This window comes from Marmota monax, unplaced genomic scaffold (genome assembly GCF_021218885.2).
Source record: "Marmota monax isolate L192 unplaced genomic scaffold, Marmota_monax_Labrador192_F-V1.1 WCK01_AAM20220418_F8-fsc00072, whole genome shotgun sequence".
NCBI classification, from domain to species: domain Eukaryota; kingdom Metazoa; phylum Chordata; class Mammalia; order Rodentia; family Sciuridae; genus Marmota; species Marmota monax.
The window spans coordinates 2,399,322-2,422,829 of record NW_026692356.1 but is presented as its reverse complement, the minus strand read 5'-3'; the positions used below and the strand labels follow the sequence as shown (position 1 = coordinate 2,422,829).

Genomic DNA, 23,508 nt, shown 5'->3' with positions numbered 1-23,508 from the left:
GGAATTCGGCGGCTTAGTGCTTGGTGTATGCTCTGATAGTAGCAGGGTCCAAGAAGCAGCCTCCGCAGGCTCCGCAGCCCTGAGCCAGGGCGGTTCCGGGACGGTTCCGGGAGCCGGAACTCGGCCGCCCCGCGCTCGGTGTTTGCTTCGATAAGATCAGATTCTAAGCAGCCTCATCAAGGCTTTCTTAATTCTTTCATGATGTCACACTGTTACAATCCTATTATGTTTATCTTTCAGTGGCATGTTTTCAATTTATCTTCCATTTGTAAAACATGGATGTGTAACCGATGTGATTCTGCAATCTATATACGGGGGAAAATTGGGAGTTCATAACCCACTTGAATCAAATGTATGAAATATGATATGTCAAGAGCTTTGTAATGTTTTGAACAACTAATAATAATAATAAAAAAGAAAAACCCATTACAGGTGACAGTACCTACAATACAATGACAATGGTCAGCTCTCATACTTTTTATGATAGCCTTTTTTTTTTTTAACTTTAAATAGCCCTACAAGAAGGCAAACATTCTCTTTTGCAAAGGACAATAGGGCAAAGATTATTCAAGATTTTGAGTGCAATTGTGAGATTCACAATGTGTACCCTAAAGCACCAGCTCCCTGAAACTATAAAAACAATGTATATGAATACCCGAAGCAAACTTAAAACATAAAGGAAGGCTTTCATTCCTCTTCTGGATTCATAAATTGAAGAAACCTTCAAATGACTGTTTAAGTATAGACTATTTCTTGCAAAGAAAAAAAGATTTCATCCAAACTTCTAAAACAGGTAATTTTGGGTTCCACCCAGTTCTGCTGGAAGGCAATGGTAGGTCAGTGCTATTAAGAACAAGAAGTAAAGCAGGCTCCGTGGCACATGCCTGTAATGCCAGTGACTCCACAGGCTTAGGCAGGATGATTGCAAGTTCAAGGCCAACCTCAGCAACGTAGCAAGACCCTAAGAAACTTAGTGAGACCCAATCTGGAATTTAAAAAAAATTAAAATAGGTTGGAGATGTGGCTAAGTGTTTAAGCACCCTGGGTTCAATCCCTGGTATAAAAATAAAAACGAGAAGTAACAGAAAATTTCTTAAATTACTTTTTAAAAAAGAAACGTCATCAATTTCTATCATTGTCCTTTCCTCTCTGGAGCTAAGCTTCTTCCATAGACCAAGTATCAGAGATTAGGCAGGCAGGGAGGGAGGAAGAGGGAAATGAGAACAGATGGGAGGTCTGCAGTTACCAAGGCAGCAACCTCAGCAGGGGCACCAGCTGACAGATACCTAGGCTCTCCCACAAGCTTCTGAGCTTACTAGGCATGCAGCAAGAGGAATCACCCTGCCACATTCTTTCCCTTATGGACCTAAGAGAAAAATGGCAATGGTAATGCTTATAACCCTCAAGGTCCAGACACCTGCTGCAATCTAAGTCTTCTTGCCACAAAGAAATGAAGAGGCAAATTCTAATCTCATATAACGGCTGTGACATATGTGATGTCTTCAAGCCTTGAACCAAACTCTTAAGTTACCAGAGCCCATAAAGCAAACCCACAAGGCTTTTAGAGTGCAGCCCGTTGCCAGGGAGGGACTTACCAATTTGTAATTCTGGGTATATTTCATAAAGACACCAATCCACATTGCAGTCACAATGAGTTTTTTCAAAAAGATTGTCCAGAACATCTCTAGCCAACTGTCGCTCATCCACCATCAGTGACTTTGTGCTGTTATCATTCATGTGCACCTTGACCACTAACTGAGGAGAAAACCACAGAGCAGCCAGTAAATTTCAGCAAATGGAGAAGTCCACAAAGATTAAGTTTTCTGCGTTGCTATTTTTTCTGCCAGTTTAAGGATGTGTCCTGTGAACTCGCTGGTTATGATCTCACCTGCCAGCCACGTGTATACTAGGAACACACAGTTGGAACAACCAACTCACAAAAACAGAAAACAGACAATACACAAAGCCCTTGCCCCACCTTCAGAGACCCTGCATTCTGGTGGGGGAGAGGAGAACAAATAGACAGAACTAAGTGCTGACTTCTTGCTTTCCCAGCATCCTTCTGGTCCCTCCCCAAAGCCTGCAGCATTTCTTACTTGAAAGCCACATCTGCATGGTTTTGATAAATTTGCTTAGCTGGAGATGGGTTTTGTTTCATGCAACTCCAGAGTCCGAAGATTCCTCATGGCAAGGACAAGTTTGTTACAGAAGATCAGTGATCAGCGGTAGATGAGGGCAAAAGAATGCAGACTGAAAAACAAGCTGTTCTGGAGGCATGCAGGCAAATGATCTAATTTTCTTTTTATTTCATTAAAAAAAGTCTATTGAATGAATTTTGCAACCAAATTGGTAGCAACCAAATCTGGATATTTGGTGGGGGCAGAATTTACTTATCTTTAGTGAGGACATAAAAGATCACTGGCAAGGTGTCAAAATAATCGAAACTTCTGATTTCCCAGAGAGGCTATGGTTTGGGTGTCATGGAACAGAATTCATGAAGGAATGCAGCTAGGATTTGGACATATATATTTGCAGTGTGTTTGCTGTGTGCTGGTGCTGCCTACTTCCCAGTGAGACTCACCATTATTATTTTTTTTTTGAGAGGTTTGGGTGTCATGGAACAGAATTCATGAAGGAATGCAGCTAGGATTTGGACATATATATTTGCAGTGTGTTTGCTGTGTGCTGGTGCTGCCTACTTCCCAGTGAGACTCACCATTATTATTTTTTTTTTGAGAGAGAAATTTTTAATATTTATTTTTTAGTTTTCGGCGGACACAACATCTCTATTTGTATGTGGTGCTGAGGATCGAACCCGGGCCGCACGCATGCCAGGCGAGCGCGCTACCGCTTGAGCCACATCCCCAGCCCAAGACTCACCATTATTAAAACTGTGATTTGACGGACTGGAAAGCAAAGACAAGCCACAAAAATGTGCAACATTGCTTCTTCTCTAAAAGTTTGGGTTAGATTCTGAGCAGCTTCTTGTCCTACTCCCACCTAATCCGACCTTAACATTCTAGTTTACAGAATGAGCAGTTCCTACAGATTCCTATTCATAGTTACTGATAGCAACCCAGGGATGTAGGAATGAAACACCCACACATATGCAGGTGTTTTCCTTTGTTTTTACGGAGAGGAAAAAAAAATACAAAACCACATAATTTCATGGTGAAAGAGAATTTTTTTTTTTTTGGCAAAAATTGCAAACTAGATTTAATCCACATGAACTTCAAATGTCCACAACTATGGAATTTAAGAAATACAAAAACCAAGAGGAAGCTGGTGGCTTTTTTTTATAATACCTTTATTTTATTTTTATGTGGTGCTGAGGATCAAACCCAGTGCCTCACACGTTAGGCAAGCGCTCTACCAACTGAGCTACAGCCCCAGCCCCAGCCCCAGGCTGGTGACTTTTAATGGGAAGAAATTATATTTATTATTCTTCACAGCTTCCATCATATTTGCAAGCTGAAGAGTATCTCTGTACCAACACTATGATTTAGTAAGTTAAGTACTTTCCATATTTATACAATATCATATGGAGCAAAATGATTCAAGTATGAAAAAAAAAACTTCATCTTTCTAATTCAGTCTAGCAAATATTTTATAGTTTCTATAATTTTTCTTCTTGGTTTTTTCATTTTCAAGATGTTAAACACTAAAATATCCTAGCCCTAAATCATTTACAATACTTTTTTTTGCTTCTATAATAAGATTTACAAATGGAAATGTTACTCCTGTGTCTCAGAGCTTTAGCACAAACAAATAAACTAAGTTAATGAATGAATCTGATTCTGTTTCTAGTTCCAAAAGCTTTGCAGCACAAGCTTGTTCATTACTCATAATTCAAAATGATGTCAATGCCATAGGGAATACTTGGGGGCAAATACTTCAGAGGGACTTGATTTCCATCCTTTAAAAACATGTTGTCACATTCTATGTGAGCACCTCGCAGACACTTTCTTAACATAGGAGGGACCAAGTTATTTTATTTACCATGGTCAAGATTCAAAAATAAAAGAAAAATTTGCAGTGTCTGAAGTCAGAACAAGTAGGAACTCATTTTTAAGATTTTCTTTTCCTTTCTTGCCAAATGGAGTAACTTCTGTTTTACATCTTCTTTGTTGAATCCAGGCAGACTGGGCTCTGTATTTACTGTTATAATTCATCTAATCCAAATATGGCAGAGCGCTCTCATTTTCTAATAGATGGCAGGAAATCGGCACCATGTCCTCCTGTTCCCTGAAGGGCCAGCTGGAGTAAACAGACTGCATCTGCTACTTCTCCCACCCTCTCTTTTCACTTCTCTACTGAGAACATAAACAACGTGGCCCTCATTTATAAGTAATCCAGGGGTTTGAAATAGTCTGATTACTAATTTTGTTTCTATTTTTCTTTTGTTTCTGTCTCCACAGGGAAAGGGGGTGACTGACACAGACCATCCTCACTTGCCATTTGCCAATTGTGAGATGTGCTATGTGTAATATTCCATGCTAGAGAGGACACCCCTCTCGGATCTCCTACTTCTATAACTCATTTTCCATGCATTGGTCAGCAAGATCCCAATACTGTGTATTAGTCTCATACTCTCCTATTTAAAAACCTCAAATGAACCCCCATCATGTTTCTGATATGATCCAAACTTCTCCTCCTGCCTATGAGACCCTGTGGCTCCCACCTCCTCTCCAACCTCAATTTCTTCCTTTACTTCAATTTCTTCCTATACTCAATGGCTCATTGAGCAGTGGTACCTGGTTCTTTATTTTCTTCCATCTTGTCACACTCATTCTCATCTGTGCCTCTTTCCCACCTGTCCCCTCTGCTCAGGATGCTCCCCTACCACACCTCCATGTAGCCAGCTGCTTCTTGCCACTGAAAACGTTGCTCAAGAGCTGCCTCTTCCTCCGAGGGGCAGAACCATCTGCAAATCCATCTAAAAGAGTCGCTTGAGCCCTCTCTACAACCTCTTGTTTCATTTTCTTGATAGCACTTATCTCCCTTGCTAGAATTCAACTCGACACAAGTAATGACCTCACTTGGCTTGTTTACCTCTTGCACCCCTGGCACCTAAGAGATGGGGCTGTATCAGTAAAGAACACAGATAAAATTCAATGGAGGAGCTCCTATGGGGCAGGGAAGGAGATACAGGCAAGAAATCAGAAGACAGTAAGTTGGATGGTGACAAGCAGGGAGGAGAAAAATAGGGAAGGGTAGGGAGGATCTGGGGAGGTATGTGTAGTGATAGTGGCAGCCTGGCTAAGGTGGTGACTGAATACTTAAAGGAGGGACAGACAGAATCTGCAGAAAAGGTGGGGGAACTGACAAGTGCAAAGTTTCCAGAGTGAGGTCTTACTGGGAGTGTCCAAAGAATAGCCAGGACAACAGGGAAGTAGAATGGGGTGGACAAGGGTAAGAGGTGAGGCCAGCGAGATGGCAGGCAGACAGATCAAATAGGGGCTGGTAGGCCCCTGTAAAAGCTTTGGCTTCCTTGTGCAAGACTGGCAGCCTTTGGAGGCTCTGGAGTAGAGGAAGACAAGAGGAGAGGATGGGAACTGGGGTGAAAGTGGAGAGGCTGATCCTAGCAGCAATCCAGCTCATCCCTAGTCACGGGAAAGAATATGGGATCTATGTGCGCATGTGAGAGAAGGGAAGCCTGTCGGTGGGAACCTGTGGAACTTTTCTTTCTATTTTTGCAAAGTTGGCAGCAAAATCAGAAGCTGAGAGAATGTGGTTGGGGAAAGAAGTTTTGAAGGTTTTACAAAAGAGGACACGGTGTAAATGGTTTTCTAAGTTAGTGTGAGAGTGACTGGACCTGGGGAGCTCGGGCAGCACTGAGTGCCCAGGACTGAGTTGGAGGAGGAATGTGGGAATTAGCCAGGGCTTGAGGAAGGACATATAATTCCAGTCGTGACCATGGGATTCTATCTGCTGTGTTTTGGGTAAGTGGCCCTGTAAGGGCCATGTGTGGAAGGTTTGGTCCTCAGCCCATGGAACTATTGGAAGGTGGTAGAACGTTTAAGAGGTCGGCCTAATATGGAGGAAGTTAGGTCAGTGGATTGTGCCCTTGAGGGGGTCACTGGGACCTTAGCACCTTCCTCTTTCTTTCTGCACCCCAGTCATCATGAAATGAACCACCTCCTCCACTACATGCTCCTGCCATGATGTACTGTGTTGCCACAGCCCAAAGGAATAGGGCCAAGTGACCCTGAAACCTCTGAAACTCTGAGCCCAAACAAACCTTTTTGCTTATGAGTTGATCATCTCAAATATTTACTACAGTAATGTAAAACTGATTAACACACAATCATATGTAGTAGGGGAGAATAATAGTAAAGAAGTTCATACATGTTTGGAAGGAATAAAACCAGACTGATCTGGGAAAAAAAAAAAAAAAACCTCTTCTAGATGAACCTTGTAAGTCTGGATCTAGGGATAGTCAAGGATTATTTGTTGAACAAATCAACATGTACCGAACACCTTCATTCAAAGAACCGTGACAGGTGCTTATATATAAAGTATCTGAAAAGGATTATTCACTTAACTAGGAGTCAAAAGTTCTTAATGAGTTTTAGAGATGTTAGATGCTTCAGGATGGAAATAAACTGAGGGGTGTTTCATCTCCCTTAATTTACCCAATTAACCATTGTTAACAAATTTTGTTTTAAAGTATAGGCTTTTAATGAGTCTAGGTGCAGGTGTTTCTGTGATAATACAATGCACCTATTCCTGAAAAACCTATGCTCTGCAAAAAATGCACAAATTACAGGTATACTGAGAAAGTAGGGTTAGGGATATGTTGCTCAAAATCTATGCAACTTGGAAACTTGAGTACCAGCATAAACAACATTTGGTTCTTGGGGAGATGACTTTGACAAGTAGGGCAGCCAGCATGGGGGCTAGAGGTTGCCCCAGGAGAAGTAAAAAAATGCACAATAGCAATTGTGGAATTGTGAGACTCATTGAAGCTGAGCTCTGACCCAATTAAGGCAGCTCCAGAAGGTGGCGCCACCTGCTATGAGAGCAGAGCAAAATCCCAGGGGGCCCCTCAGGGGAAGGAGCCCAAGATGGACAGAATTGTTTAAAACTTTCTCAAAATAGAGCTGAAAGCGCCCTGCCTGTATGGCAGCCAAGTCAGAGCCTTTTCCTTTCTTGTTAAAGGTATTCAACTTCCCATACTCCAGTGAACAGAGAAAATCATGCATAAATCAACACAAAGATCATGTACAAAGTCAAGGGAACTTCCACTTTTATACTAAGACAAGTCCCCCATTTATCAGGCAAACTATATACTGTACCTTCATTCTTAATTTTTTAAAGAAAATAACAACTATTTGGAGAATACCACTTGACATTTTAATTTTTATCATTAAGTATAAAAAGTTGTTACTAATTTAATCTCCCCCATGCAAAAAGTGATTCATAGTTTACCTTTTTAACCTTGGCCTCCTTCAGTTTTTCCAATGCCAGTTTAATTTTATCAGCTTTGGCTTGGGCTTCTCTTTCTTCCTGTAAAATGTTGAGATATTCGACATAGTCCATTAAATAATACCAGTGAGTATTTGCTTGTGCTATCACTAGTATCTTCGGTTTTTTTTTTTTTTTTGGTAACAAAAATTACCCAATTTCACATGCTCGATTTCAGAATTTAAATGACTATAACCAAAATTTTCAACCCAAAGATACAGAAAGCAGTCACCATTTATAGCCCAGGTATTTCAACATAAAAGATGAAATGATGATCTTAACAGTTCTTCACATAGTTAGACCACAAAAATTTCTCAAACTGGTGAGACCAACCTAAGTAATCTAAAGTGGATCCATCTCAAGGATTTGAGCACTTTCTGAAATTATATGCACATTCTTGGATTAGCATTTTAAAATTTTCCTAGTTTCTCTTAGATTCTTTAAAAAAGATCCTCAACTCCCCCCAAATTAAGACTTAGACTCAAAGTTTAGCTTATAAATCACCAAGAAAAGCACTGGCAAACACACATGAGCAGACAGAAAAAAGAGCCAAGTATTCTACGAGCCCAAATAAATGAATCCTTTGATTTTCTTAAATTAGTATTGTAAAAATAGAATTGTTAAAGCTCCCCTATCTATTTATGTTGAGGAAATGAGTTTTTCTGGTTACATTTTAATTACTTGAAAGTAGACATGTATCTTTTTATATCAGTGGTTCTTAAAAATATTTTGAGCCCCAAGACCCTTTAAGAATATGCAGAAAGTGAGGAATTCTCTAAAGCTTCCTATGTGAGTTCAACTTTGTATTTGCCTTGGGAAATGCTGCCCACCCCTCCTGAAATTTTCAGGGACCTTATGTTAAGATCCTCTGCTCTATACTGATCACCAATTGTCACATAGTTTTTCTATAGTAAGCACAATGGACAATGAGTGTGATAGAGTATGATTTAATATCTAATTTATATTTAAAATTTGCTGATTCAAAAGACACAACAGGAATTTCCAGGGTCCCAAGGGTCATATTTATGGAGACCAACCAATGTGGAAGCCAAAGGAAATTGAGTTGAGTTCTTCAAAATATTTTTAGTGGCTCACTCTAAGAAAAATCCTTAAAAGTTCTCTTCATATTTTTATGAGAGGCAAATTTGAGGTCACATCCCAAACAATGACAATATGAACTTCCCAGCTGTATGTTTACAAAATTCAGAAATTTATTAATATCAGGCACTCATTACCTTATGTCACCCTTCCCAGTGATGACATTAAGTGATACTGAAATTTATTTTTGCCCTACTAAACAGGGATACCAATGTCAGCAAAATTCAAATTTAGTTCAATTCAAGAAATTTGTAACAAGTGCCCTATATTCCCTTATGTCCTGGGCTAGGGCTAGGGACATGGAAAAATATAAATCAGTGCTGCAGTTCATACAAAGTTGATAAAACATTTCACCCCAAATTCAGTATTATCAGGAGTGTGTGCATACCAACATAAACTTTTAATCAAATCATCGTAAATATTAAATATGGCCCAAATGTGCTCTTTATACATACGTGATATGGTGTGAATGTCCCAACCCAAACTCATGTTGAAACGTGGTTTCCATCTGAGGTATTAAGAGGTGGGGCCAGGTAGGACCTTTAAGAGATGGCTGGGTCATGAGGGCTCTGGATTAATCCACTTATGGATCAATGAATTATCAAGACAGTGGCTTTGTTAGGTATGCTTGCTCTGTCTTGCCAAGTTATGATGCAGCATGAGGTCCTCACCACGGCCAAGCAGGTGCCAGCACCACACTCTTGAACTTCCCAGCCTCCAGAACTGTGAGCTAAATAAGTCTGTGTTCTTCATACATTACCCAGTCTGTGGTATTCAGACAATACCTATGCATCTTGTTTATGGAGGACTCTGGTTTTGCAATGAACATACTCAGTATCCTCATGTTTTTAGTACTTCAGAGCTTTGAGCATGCAAACCTAGAAATGTAATTATCTCTTCAAAGAAAGTCAAAGATGATGGATGGCAGAAGTCAATGGTTCTGCCATCTTTGGCCCCACACACTTACCTGAGAGAGAGGTTCGGGAGGTGGTGGAGGCGGTGGAAGGTCTAACACAGGATCAGCTGATGGAGGTGGTAAATTATTCTCATATTGGCTAAAACCAGTTGCCGCAACATTTGCTCCATAACCCAGAGAGGCTGCACCACTGTAATTTGACACCTCCACAGCTGCTGAATCCTGTTGCTTTTGAGAGGATTCTTTCTGTGCCTGGATTGTTCTCTGCTCAGCTTCACTGATGTCTGCTACCAGATCCGCCATGAGGGCATCTAAATCTTGGTCTTCTAGTGCATTTAAAGACTCTGACAGAGAAAATCACATTAATGATAAAAACAACTATTTGCACCTGGAAAAACTGAAAGAAAATCTTTAAAAAATTTTTTTTGGTTGTAGATGGACAGAATGCCTTTATTTTATTTGTTTATTTTCATGTGGTGCTGAGGATTGAACCCCATGCCTTATGCATGCTAGGCAAGCGTTCTGCCACACTGAACTACAGACCCAGCCTGAAAGAAGCTATTTTTAAGAGTAATATTTGAGTAATGAAGTCATTCTTTTGACTTGTTATGATATGAGAAAGGGTGGGAATATTTTTATTCAGTAGAACATACAAGTATAAGAATTTCTAAAATGATTATTGTGGCATTTATTGAGTGCAGTATGAGTTTTTAACTGGAAGAAAAGGAGAAACTATTTTCTACTGGGGCATGTCACATATCAGCTATAAAGTCAAATCCAAGCACATAAATAGGAAGGAGCAATTCTTCTGTAGTGCAAGATCTTAGGGTTTTAGAAAGGTAGGCAAGGAAAATAAGAGAAATGGACAGAAAGCGAGTTCTCTCTAAGCATTTGGAGGATAGATAGAATAATGCTGATAAATATATTTGGAATAATGTGAGTTTCAACATGCTAGGTTTAATATGACTTTAGACTTTGTGGTTGAAGATGGAGGTTCTGTAGATTCTCCCCCCAGCTACAGGAGATCTCACATTCAAAGAAAGAGCAGTTAATGATAAATAGCAGGAATTAAAGTAGCAAAGGTCTTAAGGAATAAAAAAAATGTTATGGGATTAAATGGAAAAGACTTATGAAGATAGTGAGCTGGAAGTGCACTTATAAAAGAAAGGGAGGGCATGGATTTTTAGGGTGAAGGGCAAGAAGAAGCATTCACCTTAGAATTTGTTTCAAGTGTGAGATCACTGTGGTAGACCACAAATATGATCCTGAAAGGTATTAGATTGCCAGGCATAGTGGTAGTGGCGTTGGTGGGCAATGTTAGTAGAATATGTTGAAGATGGGTGAATGTAATGAATTAAAGACGAGCAGGATAGAAGTGATCCATGAGATAAGAGAATTCTCGTTGCTCCAGACTGAACTGAAATGAAGAAATACCAGCCGAAGAAATAAAGCCTGCTCAGTGGCAAAGCATAAATCTTTGTGAAGTAACTTATTGTCAAATATCATCAACACCATATGGCATATTACATCAGAACTAATAGTTCTAGTGTACAGTACTTCATACTAAATTTCTGATCACCTAAATGTGTAACAGGTTTATTTTATTGTAAACCATTGTTACGGTTTGGATGTGAGGTATCCCTCAAAATCTCATGTGTGAGACACTGTGAGAGGGTTCAGAGGGGAAATGACTGGATTGTGAGAGCCTTAACTCAATCAGTGGATTAATCACCTGATGGGATTAATTGAGTGGTGACTGAAGGCAGGTGGGGTGTGGCTGGAGGAGGTGGGGCACTGGGGGCGTGGCTTTGAGGTATATATGTGTTAGGTTAAGTGAAGTCTCTTTCTCTGCTTTCTGATCATCATGTGAGCTGCTTCCCTCTGCCACACTCTTCTGCCATGATGTTCAGCCTCACCTGGAACCCCTGCGGGAAATGGAGCTGGTTGTATATCATCTCAGAACTCTGAAACCATGAGCCCTCAAATAAACTTTTCTTCCTCTAAAATTGTTCTGGTCAGATCCTTTAGTTACAGAAGTGAAAAAGCTGACCAAAACAATCATTTTTTTTTTACATACAATTTCTTTAAAAAATAAAGTTAATTTAAAATATTTTCAGGGTTGGGTATATAATGCTCAGGTGATAGAGTGCTTGCCTCACATGCACAAGGCCCTGGGTTCAATCCCCAGCATCACAAATAAATAAGTAAGTAAATAAATAAATATTTTCAGAGAAATATATATAACTAATAGCCTAACACAATAAATTATATTTTGACTGTTGACATAAAAACTTTTTAATCCATTCTAAATATTTCAGTAACAAAATCCTCATGATGATACTAACATTAATAATTTTCAAATAAAATTTAACATATGAATGAATAACCCTAAATTTATTAATAGATGAGTGATATGATACTGGAGAATGAGATAGAAATGGCTCTAAGTCTGTCACTAACTCTGAATGACTTTGAGCAAAATATTTTGAATTCATTTTAGCAATTTTTTTTATGTGAAGACAGTAAAATTTTTATTGCTAAACTTATCTTAAAAGAATTTAATTTTCCAATCAAAGGGAGATCAGTAGAGGAAAGGGAAAAAGGGGTGAGAGGTGAGGTGGGAGGGGGGAAGATCTGGGGAGTGATATTGGCCAAATTACTTTGTTACATTGTGTGCATGTACGAATATGTAACAACAAAACCCATCATTATGTACAACTATGATGCACCAATAGAAATGTGGAAAATTAAAAAAAATAGTTTGTCACATATATCAGTACATTTAAATGTTCTTGTCATATTCCCAAATTAAGCAATATGTGTGCATCTTGTCTTCTTAACGAGATGAATTTCTTAGTTTCTTGTTACAACACGGTAACATTGCTGCTTAGAGATTGCTAGGTTTTCTTGTTCCTATCATTTTCCAGGACTTTTTCCATACCAGGCTCTATGTTATTTCCAAGGAAACATTAGTTGAATTGAATGCAACTCAATTGAAATGTCAGTTAAAATTTAATTTTAATTAAACTGATGAAAAAGTACTTAGCTGTTGTAAGCGTTGTGAAGCCAAATCTGCACCGCCCATATGTGCAATACTCTATGGCTGTCATAATTTTACAAAAGTGTATTGCTTTTTTGAAAGTTCTACAAATTTCTACCATCTTGGTGGAAATGACTGGCAGAAATAAGTTTATGTGGAAAATAGAAAAAAGTAGCAAAAAAAGACAAAAATCAGAAGAGGTAATTTATCAAGGAAGAGTCATTGGCACCCCCTAGCTTATCAAAAAACTACTGAAAATGATGGAAACTCAGTGAAGAAAAGAAAGACAACTTGGAACTCTAGATTCTCTTGTGTTGTTTTTATATTTTTTGTGGTCACTACAAGATTTTGGCAAATCTTTTTCAAGAGTTCCAGTGAATTCTCATTAATTTGGAAGTGACTACTTTAAGATTTATTATAATTTGAATAGCATCTGAGATAAAGATTTTTTCTGCACTAAATAAGAAGAGAGATTTTTGTTAACAATAGAAAATGTCAACCTCAGGGGTAGTTTAAAAATGTCAAATAGAACAAATTGCATGTAAGCATATATCATATATAAATTACAACATATTTGGAAATATTCATTCATGTATAATCAATCATTATGAGATAGTTCATTTTTAATCCTTGAACAGACATTTCCTTATTAATATTTTCTTATACTACTCCTTAGCAATAAGAAGAAACTCCCCTTCTCCAAAAAAACACAAGATGATTTTGAGACTTTCACAAACGCCTCCTCATGAAGGCTTAAATAATGATATCAAAGAAATATCTAGTCATTTGAAGGAGAAAAGCTATTTTAGGATGCAGTCTGCCATTTTCTAGTAAATATTATTTCTTTTGCATTATAGACAAAAATGTCCAATTGATTTTCTTAATTCAACCTAGGTACAGTAAAACACAATTTGAAATCCAAAACTTTAACCATGACGCTCAGGCTCCTTTAATATTGTTTTCAAATTTATAGTTCCATACAAGTTTTAGTCATCATTATTTCAAATTACTTAAGAAATTGTTATGCTTACCATTTAAATCTTTAAAACCCACACTGTAGTTAAATTCAGCTGTAGGTGGTTTAGGTTCTGGAGGAGGAAGAGTGTCCACTCCTAAACTCTGTGAAAACAGATCCCAGCCCCCTCAGAGTTATTCATGATACCAACATAGCACATTTTAATCAGCAAGTCAAACATCTTTTATTATTTACACATTTTCTCTTTAAATATGTTCTTTAAAGACCACATTCTTACTTGAAAATGTTTTGTGTGAGTTTTCTCCCTATGGAAAATGGTGATTTAAAATGTTACTCTTTAAGGAGCATCTTGTAACAGATCAAGTTAATTGAGAATGACACAGTTAATTCCACAAAGAAAAATCTTCCTGTAATGATGAACACACATACTATGTATAAATATATAAAGACTTAAGTAATGACATCAAAAAAGAAAAAATCATTTAGAGGAGAAAAGCTGTTTCAGGATGCAATCTATTATATGTAATAAAATATTATGCTGTTGCTCTGAGTAGTAATCTTATTAAAAGGAAATTAAGGGCTCTGAGGTAGAGCCCTTGCCTAGAATATATGAGGCCCTGGATTTAATTTCCAGCACTACAAAATTAAAAACATACATAGACTAACCTATTAATTGTGTAAATAGTGTTATGTTTTATTTGGAAATAAGTGATTTTTTTGATTTCAAACTATTATATTTACAAATTAATTTTTTAAGAAGTGATTTCACATGTTTTCCAACATGAATATTTTTATGACAGTGAATGCATCCCTTTATGTTAATTTAACTTGGTAAAAGATATCCCTGATCATTTTCTAAAGTTCTGGAGGAAACCAATCAGAAAATAAATTTGTGAAATTCAGCAGTTTTTCAAATGGCTGGGAAAATACGCAGTCATCTCAAAGGGTAATGGGTAGTGATTAAATTGAAGAACAGATCTTACCTTTTTTCTTGCCCTGAAAGAAAAGGAGAAGGGGCTTACCCCCATGGGAGAGCTGACTAAACCTCTCTGGGCGCAACAAAGAGCAAGCAAAAACTCCAAGGTCCTTGAACAAAGGTAGGTTCAATAGTCTTGGAGGCTCCTCTTTCCCATTCTTTTAAAAATTTTATTTGTTGTTTTTAATTACACATGACAGATTATTTTGATATATTTATACAAATATGGACTGTATCTTATTCTAATTAGGATTCCAGTCTTGTGGATGTACACGATGGTGAGATTCACTGTGGTGTATTCATATATGTACATAGGAAAGTTATGTCAGATTCATTCCACTGTCTTTCCTATTTCTATCCCCGATCCCTTCCCTTCATTCCCCTTTGTCTAATCTACTGAATGTCTGTTCTTCCCCTCTTCCCTGTTACTGTGGGTTAGCTTCCACATATCAGCAAAAATGTTTGACCTTTGGTTTTTGGGGACTGGCTTATATCACTTAGCATAACAGTCTCCAGATCCAGCCACTTACTCGAAAATGTCATAAAGTCATTCTTCTTTATGGCTGAGTAATACTCCATTGTGTATGTATACCACAATTTCTTTAGCCATTCTTCTGTTGTAGGAAACCTAGGTTGGCACCATGGCTTAGCTATTGGGAACTGAGCTGCTATAAACATTGATGTGGCTGAATCATTGTAGTATGCTGATTTTAAATCTTTAGATATAAACTGAGGAGTGGGATAGTTGGTTTAAATGGTGGTTCCATTCCTAGTTCTTTTGAGAAATCTCCATACTGCTTTCCAGAGTGGTTGTACCAATTTGTAGTCCCACCAGCAATGGATAAGTGCACCTTTCCCCCCACATCCTTGCCAACATTTTCTTCTTACTTGTATCCTTGGTAATTGCCATTCTGACTGGAGTGAGATGAAATCTCAGTGTAGTTTTAATTTTCATTTTGCTAATTGCTACAGATATTGAACATTTTTTTCATACACTTCTTGATCATTTGTATTTCTTCTTTCAAGAAGTGTCTATTCAGTTCCTTTGTCCATTTATTGATTGGGTTATTTGTTTTTTGGTGTTTTTTTTTTTGAGTTCTTTATATATTCTGGAAATTAATGCTCTATCTGAGGTATAGGTGGCAAAGATTTTCTCCCATTCTGAAGGCTCTCTCTTCACACTCTTGATTTTTTCCTTTTCTGTGAAGAAGCTTTTTAGTTTGATGCCATCCCATTTATTAATTTTTTATTTTACTTCTTGTGCTTTAAGAATCTTGTTAAGGAAGTTGGTTCCTAAGGTGACATGTTGGAGCGTTGGACCTTCATTTTCTTCTAGAAGGTACAGGGTCTCTGGTCTAATATCTAGGTCTTTGATCCACTTTGAGTTAAGTTTTGTGCAAGGTGAGAGATACAGGTTAAATTTCAGTCTACTACATATGGATTTACAGTTTTTCATTTGTTGAAGTGGCTATCTTTTCTCCAATGTGTGTTTTTGATGCCTTTGTCTAGTGTGAGAAAACTGTATTTATATAGGTCTGTCTCTGTGTCTCCTATTACTTTCCATTGGTCTTCATGTCTGTTTTGGTGTCAATAACATGCTGTTTTTATTACTATAGCTCTGTAGTATAAGTTAAGGTCTGGTATTGTGACGCCTCCTGCTTTACTTTTCTCACTAAGGATTGCATTGGCTATTCTGGGCCGCGTATGTTTCCAAATGAATTTCATGACTGCTTTTTCTATTTCTATGAAGAAGTCACTGGAATTTTAATAGGAATTGCACTAGTGCTTGTGGTAGTATGGCATTTTGACAATATTAATTCTGCCTATCCAAGAATATGGGAAATCTTTCCATCTTCTAAGCTTTCTTTAGTGTTCTGTAGTTTTCATTGTAGAAGTCTTTCACCTTTTTTATTAGATTGTTTCCCAAGCATTTTATTTTATTTTATTTTATTTGGAGGCTATTGTGAATGGGATAGTTTTCCTAATTTCTCTTTCAGCTGATTCTTCATTAGTGTATAGGAACACAATTGACTCATGGGTGTTAATTTTGTATCTTGCTACTTTGCTGAATTCATTTATCTAGAAGTTTTAAGGTGGAATTTTTTTGGTCTTTTAAATACAGGATCATATCATCAGCAGAGATAATTTGATCTCTTCTTTTCCTACTCATATCCCTTTAATTTCTTTCTTTTGCCTAATTATTCTCACTAGGGTTTTAAGAACGATGTTGAATAAAAGTGGTGAAAGAAGGAATCCCTGTCTTGTCCCAGTTTTTAGAAGGAATGCCTTCAGATTTTCTTGGATTAGACTGATGTTGGCCTTTGGTTTAATGTATATAGCTTTTACAATGTTGAGGTATGTTCCTACTATCCCTGGTTTTTCTAGTGTTCTAAACACAAATGAGTGCTGTATTTTGTCAAATGCTCTCTCTGCATCTACTGAGATAATCCTGTGGTTGTTGTCTGTAAGTTTATTTATGTCCTACTCTTGAATTATAGTAATAATTATCAACCATGGTCCCATGAAAATCCCAGACTCCGCCAGTCAAGAGCAATCACTCCTCCCACTGGCTGAAAAGGGAGCAAATGAACAGAAAAAGGTCATAAATGTTCATTCACACTCTTCCCTCATGAGAGGAAAAATAAAGTCCTCATCTGCAGAAACGTGGCTAGTGCCCTAACCCACCTTCTGAATACCACCCTTCCACGAGGGCCTCACATTTTGTCTCTTCTTTTATAGAATAAAATCTGTCATGAATTTTATAGAGAATGTACATATAACTAAATTTTTTTTCCTAAAAAATGTCTTTGAAAATGCAGACAACTCATTTATGTTGTAGAAAACTCAAGATCCTTGTCTTATTTAGGAATATTGGGTTATTTTTATTTTGACATTTTTTGTCATGACCTGAGTGTCCTCTGAATCAAAGAAGCATTTATGAGCACATTACAAGATGCTCTAAAGCTCACCAGACTTTGAAACCTGGGTCAGTGGCCTTGGGTCTATAGCTGCTGGGCTCCAGTTGACCTGAGCATGGGGTGACCGCTGAGTCAATGTGGTCTTGATGACACCACTTTTCTCAGCCCTGTAGCCTATGACTGAGTGGCCTTCATGCTCCTTTGAGGGAACCAAGTTTTGAAAGTTCTGACAGTCCACTCAGGGACCCATAATTACTCCCACTTAGTCCTTTAAAATGTAACAGTCTCTCAAAGGTTGGTTAAATAAAAAAAAAAAAAAAAACTTTTACAAAAGATGATGTCATGTTCTCCGCCAGTCTTTATAAAGTTAACCACCAGGGAAACTACTAGGTAATGGTGGTCAGAGGGGGAAAATTCCTCCACTGGACACAGTAAGCATTAGAATTTCCATAACAGACTGTATGAGAATGTATGTATGTATGTGACCAAAATACTAAATAACTGAACTCAGAACGACAGAATCAGGAAGGAGTTTTGCAACCACCCCCCACCACTGTCACAGTTATATCAAGAATATGTAATACAGAATGTTGTCAGTCTCCAGCATTACTTTTACATACAGCACTCTTGTCATATAAAAATCAAATTCTGTGATCCCATTTCCCTCCTCAGTTTGCAGGTTAACAGCGGGAGTTTACCTGGGTTAGAAGATCCATTTCTCCCAGCAAAGTGCTGAACATTTGGTCTATGTCGTCGTTTGACTCACCCATCTGAAAAAGGAAGAAATCCACATATTAACAGTCTCATAAAAGCTTATCCTGGGATAATCATCAGGTCGCTTTTTTTTTCAAAAGCCCCATTTATGGCAGGCAAGATGGGAAGAGAACTGTATGGAGAGGAAAATTCGTGTTGCCCTGAAGTTCCATGCCTGACCATGATCCCATCTGCATGGTGCAAGATGGAGCCAAGACCTTGAGAACTCCCACAAAGTGAAAACAGAACTTTGCTTTTATAGACTAAGCTAATCTCCTTGGAGCCAAGTGAACAAAGTGGACATCATTTTGGAATTCATGTCACCATAGGATACCTAGATATAAAGGAGAAAGCCTCAGAGCATGGGTATGAGAAGTGTAGACCTTCACCTCATTTAAAATCTTACACAAAAATCTTATGTCAAGAATGATTAAACACATTACCAAGTGATTCCCTGCTTTCCAAAGATATCTCTGAAATAGCAGCTTTTGCTACATTTATTTGGAAACATTGGGTCTTTTAGAGAACTAAAAAGGTCATACAGTCAAGGAAAAAAAACATTTTTTTTAACGTTATAACATTTCTTTGCCTAAACCAAATGAAGCCATTATCCTACAGAGGAAAGTGTTTTTATAAAATAAGTAGTGGCCTGGTTCCTTGGGGGATGTAACCAGCTATTCTCTTTCCTGACATTTTTGGCAAGACAGGGATGAGAAATCAGAAGATAGTACTATAGCTTAAAGCCACAGCTTAAAAATATTCATAATGTTTTTTTCTGTACTGAACATATACAGATATTTTTCTTGTTATGATTTTCTGAACAATCCAGCATAACAACTATAGTTACATACTCCCTAATAATATATGATTTCTTTGGTCAAAGACAGACTATCCATACCACCAAGGTCCTGTGATTGTATTGCCTGATGACGTTATAGCCATCTTTGTATGACACGTGTTCTCATGACAATAAAATTGTCTAAAGACACATTTCTCAGAACTTATCCCTATTGGTTAGGGACGTGTGACTATATTTTCATTTTATATATATATCATGGCATGTGTGTGTGTGTATGTGTGTGTGTATGTATGTAATCTAGAGATGATTTAAAGTATAGAGGAAGATTTGGGTAGGTTTTATACAAATATAAGAGACCTGAGAATCCTTGGATTTGAGTATTCACAGGGGTTCCTGGAACCAATCCCCCACAGATGCTTAGGAATAACTATATTTAAACCAAACAATATTTACCTGAATGTGCTTGTGTTTTAATATTTTACATGAAAACTATGAAAACAAACATTATATATATATATATATATGTATATACCCAATGATATAATAATTATCATATATTCACTGTTTGATTTTAATAGTTATCAATTCATGGCAACTTTTAAATATATATACTTATATATGTATATACACACACGCTCACACACATGCACACACACACATATATATATATATATATATACACACACACACATATATTTTCCCCCCAATAGATTACTTTTAGACAATTTTTTCATAAATATTTAGTATGTAGCTCCATTAATACCATAATCAAAATATTACTGTATCTATAGGGGTATGTGTATTCAAATTAAATTATTTGATGAAATAGGCTAAGCCAAGACAGATTTATTTTTCCTAAAATATATCATCCTAAAACTTATAGTTCACCCTTGTTATGATTTAGATATGAGGTATCCCCCAGAAGTTCATGTGTGGGATAATGCAAGGATTTTCAGAGGTGAAATGATTCAATTATGAGTCTTAACGTAATCAGTGGATTAATCCACTGATGGGGATTAACTGGGCTGTAGGCAAATAGGATGTGGCTGGAGAAAGTAGGTCACTGGGATGTGCCTTTGGGGTTTATATTTGTCCTTGGTGAGCAGACCTCCCTGCTTCCTGGCTGCCATGTCCTGAGTTACTTTCCTCTCTCCTACCCTTCGGGCACGATGTTCCACCTCATTTTGGGCTTAAAGCCGTGGCTGATCATGGACTGAGCCTCTGAAACTGTGAGCAAAAATAAACTCTTCCTCCTCTGAGTTGTTCTTTGTCAGGTGTTTTGGTCACACTGAGGCAAAGCTGACTAAAACGACCCTTTAACCAGACTTCAAGCTAATACTTCAGCTGTACCACATTTTCAATTTTAATAGCACTAACCAATCAGAGCTGCTCTCTCTCTTTATAAAATATTTATATGGAAGCCTTTGTCCTGCTGACTCTGCTTTCTTAAAAATGACACAAATGATTTTTAAAATATCCCAATCTTTGAAAGCAAAATGATGTAATGATGATGATGATGATGATGATGATGATGATGGTGATTAAAACTAATCTAGCGTTAACATGTTCCAAGAGCTGTTTCATAAGCCAGAGTTGATGTCAAAACATGTAGGCTCAGTACGTACGGTATGGACACACAGCAATGAGAAGAGATAAGGCTGTAAAAACCATCTGGACAGAGCAGTGTAAATGTGCACCCTGCAGGGTGAGTGCTTAATCATCCCACTTTACCCTTGACAGTAATTTTGGATTTATCACAGAGGAAATCTGACATGATCAAATTTCTTTGCTAAATTTTCCTATCATATATTTTCTTCTTTCCCAATGTTAAGAAGGAAAAGTGATATTCTCTCTCTCTCTCTCTCTCTCTCAACACAAAAGCTACTCTGGGCTATAGTTACTGAATACATTCAATAGCAATTTCAAGTTTTAAGTTTGTATGTTTTATATTAAAGGAGGGACATTTGACTTGCTATGAGGTATTTTCTAGATTACCCCATGTGGTTTCCAGTGGAGGAAGTATCTTCTAGAAGCCCAGGAGGGCAAAACTGGGTTGTCCAGGAGGGACCGGTGCGCTTGGACAGAAAGACATGTGAATCCAAGGAAGCCGCTAGGTGAATGCTCTGAATTAGACCACATCAGGTAGATAGGTGAGCACCCAGGTAGAGAAATGACAGGTAAGGCATAGGCTAAGGTCTATATGTGCAGGTCTGAGAGTCAGGGAGGTTAAAAAAAAATTTTTTTTTAAATGGCTGGGGATGCAGCTCAGTGGTAAAATGCCTTGGGTTCAATCCCCAGTACCAAACAAAAACTGAATCTTAGAGGAAACAAAGATGATTCAGGTAATAAGAAGCCTGATATTGATGTGTTGCTCTCTCAAACTACTAAATTTGGAAAAGCATTAAAATTATGAAGGATAAAATCTTGAAAGAAAATGTCAACAACCATGAGTCAGAAAAACCCACTGAATCCACAGACTTTAGCTTCTGAGCCTATACATACCACACTGATGTATGGTGGGTCAGGGACACGCCAGAGTGAATCATCCACCTAAGATGGAAATAACTGAGGACAACAGCATGTTCTTGTGACATCTCCTGAAACTCTCCTTACATTCATCTGGTAAAAGTACTCCCCTCTGCCCTTTCATTTCTTTCCCTTAGAGTCTGCTACAGAATTATTAGAAGGAGTCAACATCAAAACTGTGCTGTAAATCTATAGGGGTAAGTAAATCTGCTTCTGAATGAGTCACGGTTCAAAAGGTTTGCGTCCTTGGTAAAAACAAGAAGACATTTCAATTAAAGGCTATTTTTAACAAAAATCTGTATTAATCTGCAAAGCCAACCTTCTTACATGATTACCCTCCCTGCATTCCTTATTTTTGGAATGAAAAAACAATATATATATATATATATATACATAATTTTAAATATATAATGTATAAATGTATAAAATATGAATATGTAAAATATATATTAATTCTCTCTCTCTCTCTACACACACACACACACACACTCACACCCAGTATGTGAAAGCAGGGTGTGCATGTTAATATGCATGGTATTTTCTAAAGGTCAAGAGAAAGAGAGAAAACACCCAGCCCTGAGAGCCAAAAGTGTCACACTCGGGTTAGTGCTGGGGTGGGGAGTCCTAATGAAGCAACATATTGCAAAACAAACCCTGTTGACTGGGTGGAGTTAAAATCCTTTCATGGGTATGTCATTTCTGAGTTCATTTTGTGTCTTGGGGAGAACAACAAATTGCTGATTAAAGGAGAATTGGAAAAGTACTTTATCAGATAGATTTTGTTTTTTGTCTTTGGGGAAAGGTGATGGGTGATGGGAGAAGCTGTATATCCAGCCAAAGTCCTGCCTTGAACTACCTGAATAAGGACTAATCACTTCCTTGATGCTCAATAGTTCCCAAAGTCTCAAATGTCTAGGCCTCAAACAGTTTCTCTTGTCTGCATAAATAAACTTTGAAAATATATACTTTGGAAATCTACGGTCTGGAGGCGTGGTTCAGTGGTAAAGCACTTGCCTGTCATGCATGGAGCCTGGTGTTTGATTCCCAGCATCACACACCAAACAAAATCTATCCTAAGTATTCTGATATATGCATTTGATGGGACACCTGTTTATGTTAAACCTCACATAGTTAATTTTAAGTTTGGATGCAGGTTTCATTGTCTTTTAGATTAGCAATCTCAGCCACGATTTTGGACCAAGGTCAGGGGTAGCCCTTATCTTATCTGTCAGAGTAGCTGGCCTAAAAGTGTCCAGTTTAAGGTCCCATTGGCATTTCCATCCAAGCAAGTCTAGCTCAGTATTTCCTTCCCATGCACCCTCCTCCCACAAGCCCTAATTGTCATTCATCACTCATTAGTTTGATTTAGAAACTCTGGTGTAGTGCTTTGCTCCTCCCATTTTTTTTCCCCATCCCATGAGTCAGGAAATCCTCGTGGTTTTTCCTGTGGAGAGCTTCTCCTTTATTGTCACTGTCAGCCTTAGTTGACCTTCATCAGCTCCTCCAGCCGCCCTGACTCCACATCAATTCTCATCACCATTGCCACAGCTGCCAATTTCCAATAGGAATGTGAACCTCTCCCTCTCCTGTTTGAAAACGCTCCGTGGCTGATCATGAGGAAGTGGAGAGAATTCAGGTGCTCAGCATATCTTTCAAAATCCTTCACAATTTGCCCATACCTACTTTTCAACTCCAGCCATTTAGGGCCAATGAACTTTTTTTTTTTAATCATTCTTTGTTTAAAACCTTTGCATCTGCAGAGTGTATGTCTATAATAATCCCAGCAGCTTGGGAGGCTGAGGCAGGAGGATCACGAGTTCAAAGCCAGCCTCAGCAAAAGCAAGGCACTAAGCAACTCAGTGAGACACTGTCTCTAAATAAAATACAAAATAGGGCTGGGGATGTGACTCAGTGGTTGAGGGCCTCTGAGTTCAATCCCAGGCACCTAAATAAATAAATAAATAAATAAATTAAAATCTTTGCATCCTTGAATATGCTGTTCCCTTCATGTAATATCCTCTGTCCATGTTTCCTTCATA

At 37.9% G+C, this 23,508-nt stretch overlaps 1 protein-coding gene across 1 annotated transcript in view; it reads right to left on the bottom strand.

Moving 5' to 3' along the window:
• Window positions 1-23,508, bottom strand: part of Apbb1ip (amyloid beta precursor protein binding family B member 1 interacting protein) — a 105,463-nt gene that overhangs the window by 40,278 nt on the left and 41,677 nt on the right. Inside the window, exons 2-6 of the mRNA XM_046442268.2 lie at window positions 18,090-18,161; window positions 13,553-13,640; window positions 9,533-9,825; window positions 7,432-7,509; window positions 1,596-1,755 (exon numbers count right to left, since the gene is read on the bottom strand). Coding sequence (XP_046298224.1) covers window positions 1,596-1,755; window positions 7,432-7,509; window positions 9,533-9,825; window positions 13,553-13,640; window positions 18,090-18,161 — 691 coding nt within the window. The remainder of the gene's footprint in view (window positions 1-1,595; window positions 1,756-7,431; window positions 7,510-9,532; window positions 9,826-13,552; window positions 13,641-18,089; window positions 18,162-23,508) is intronic.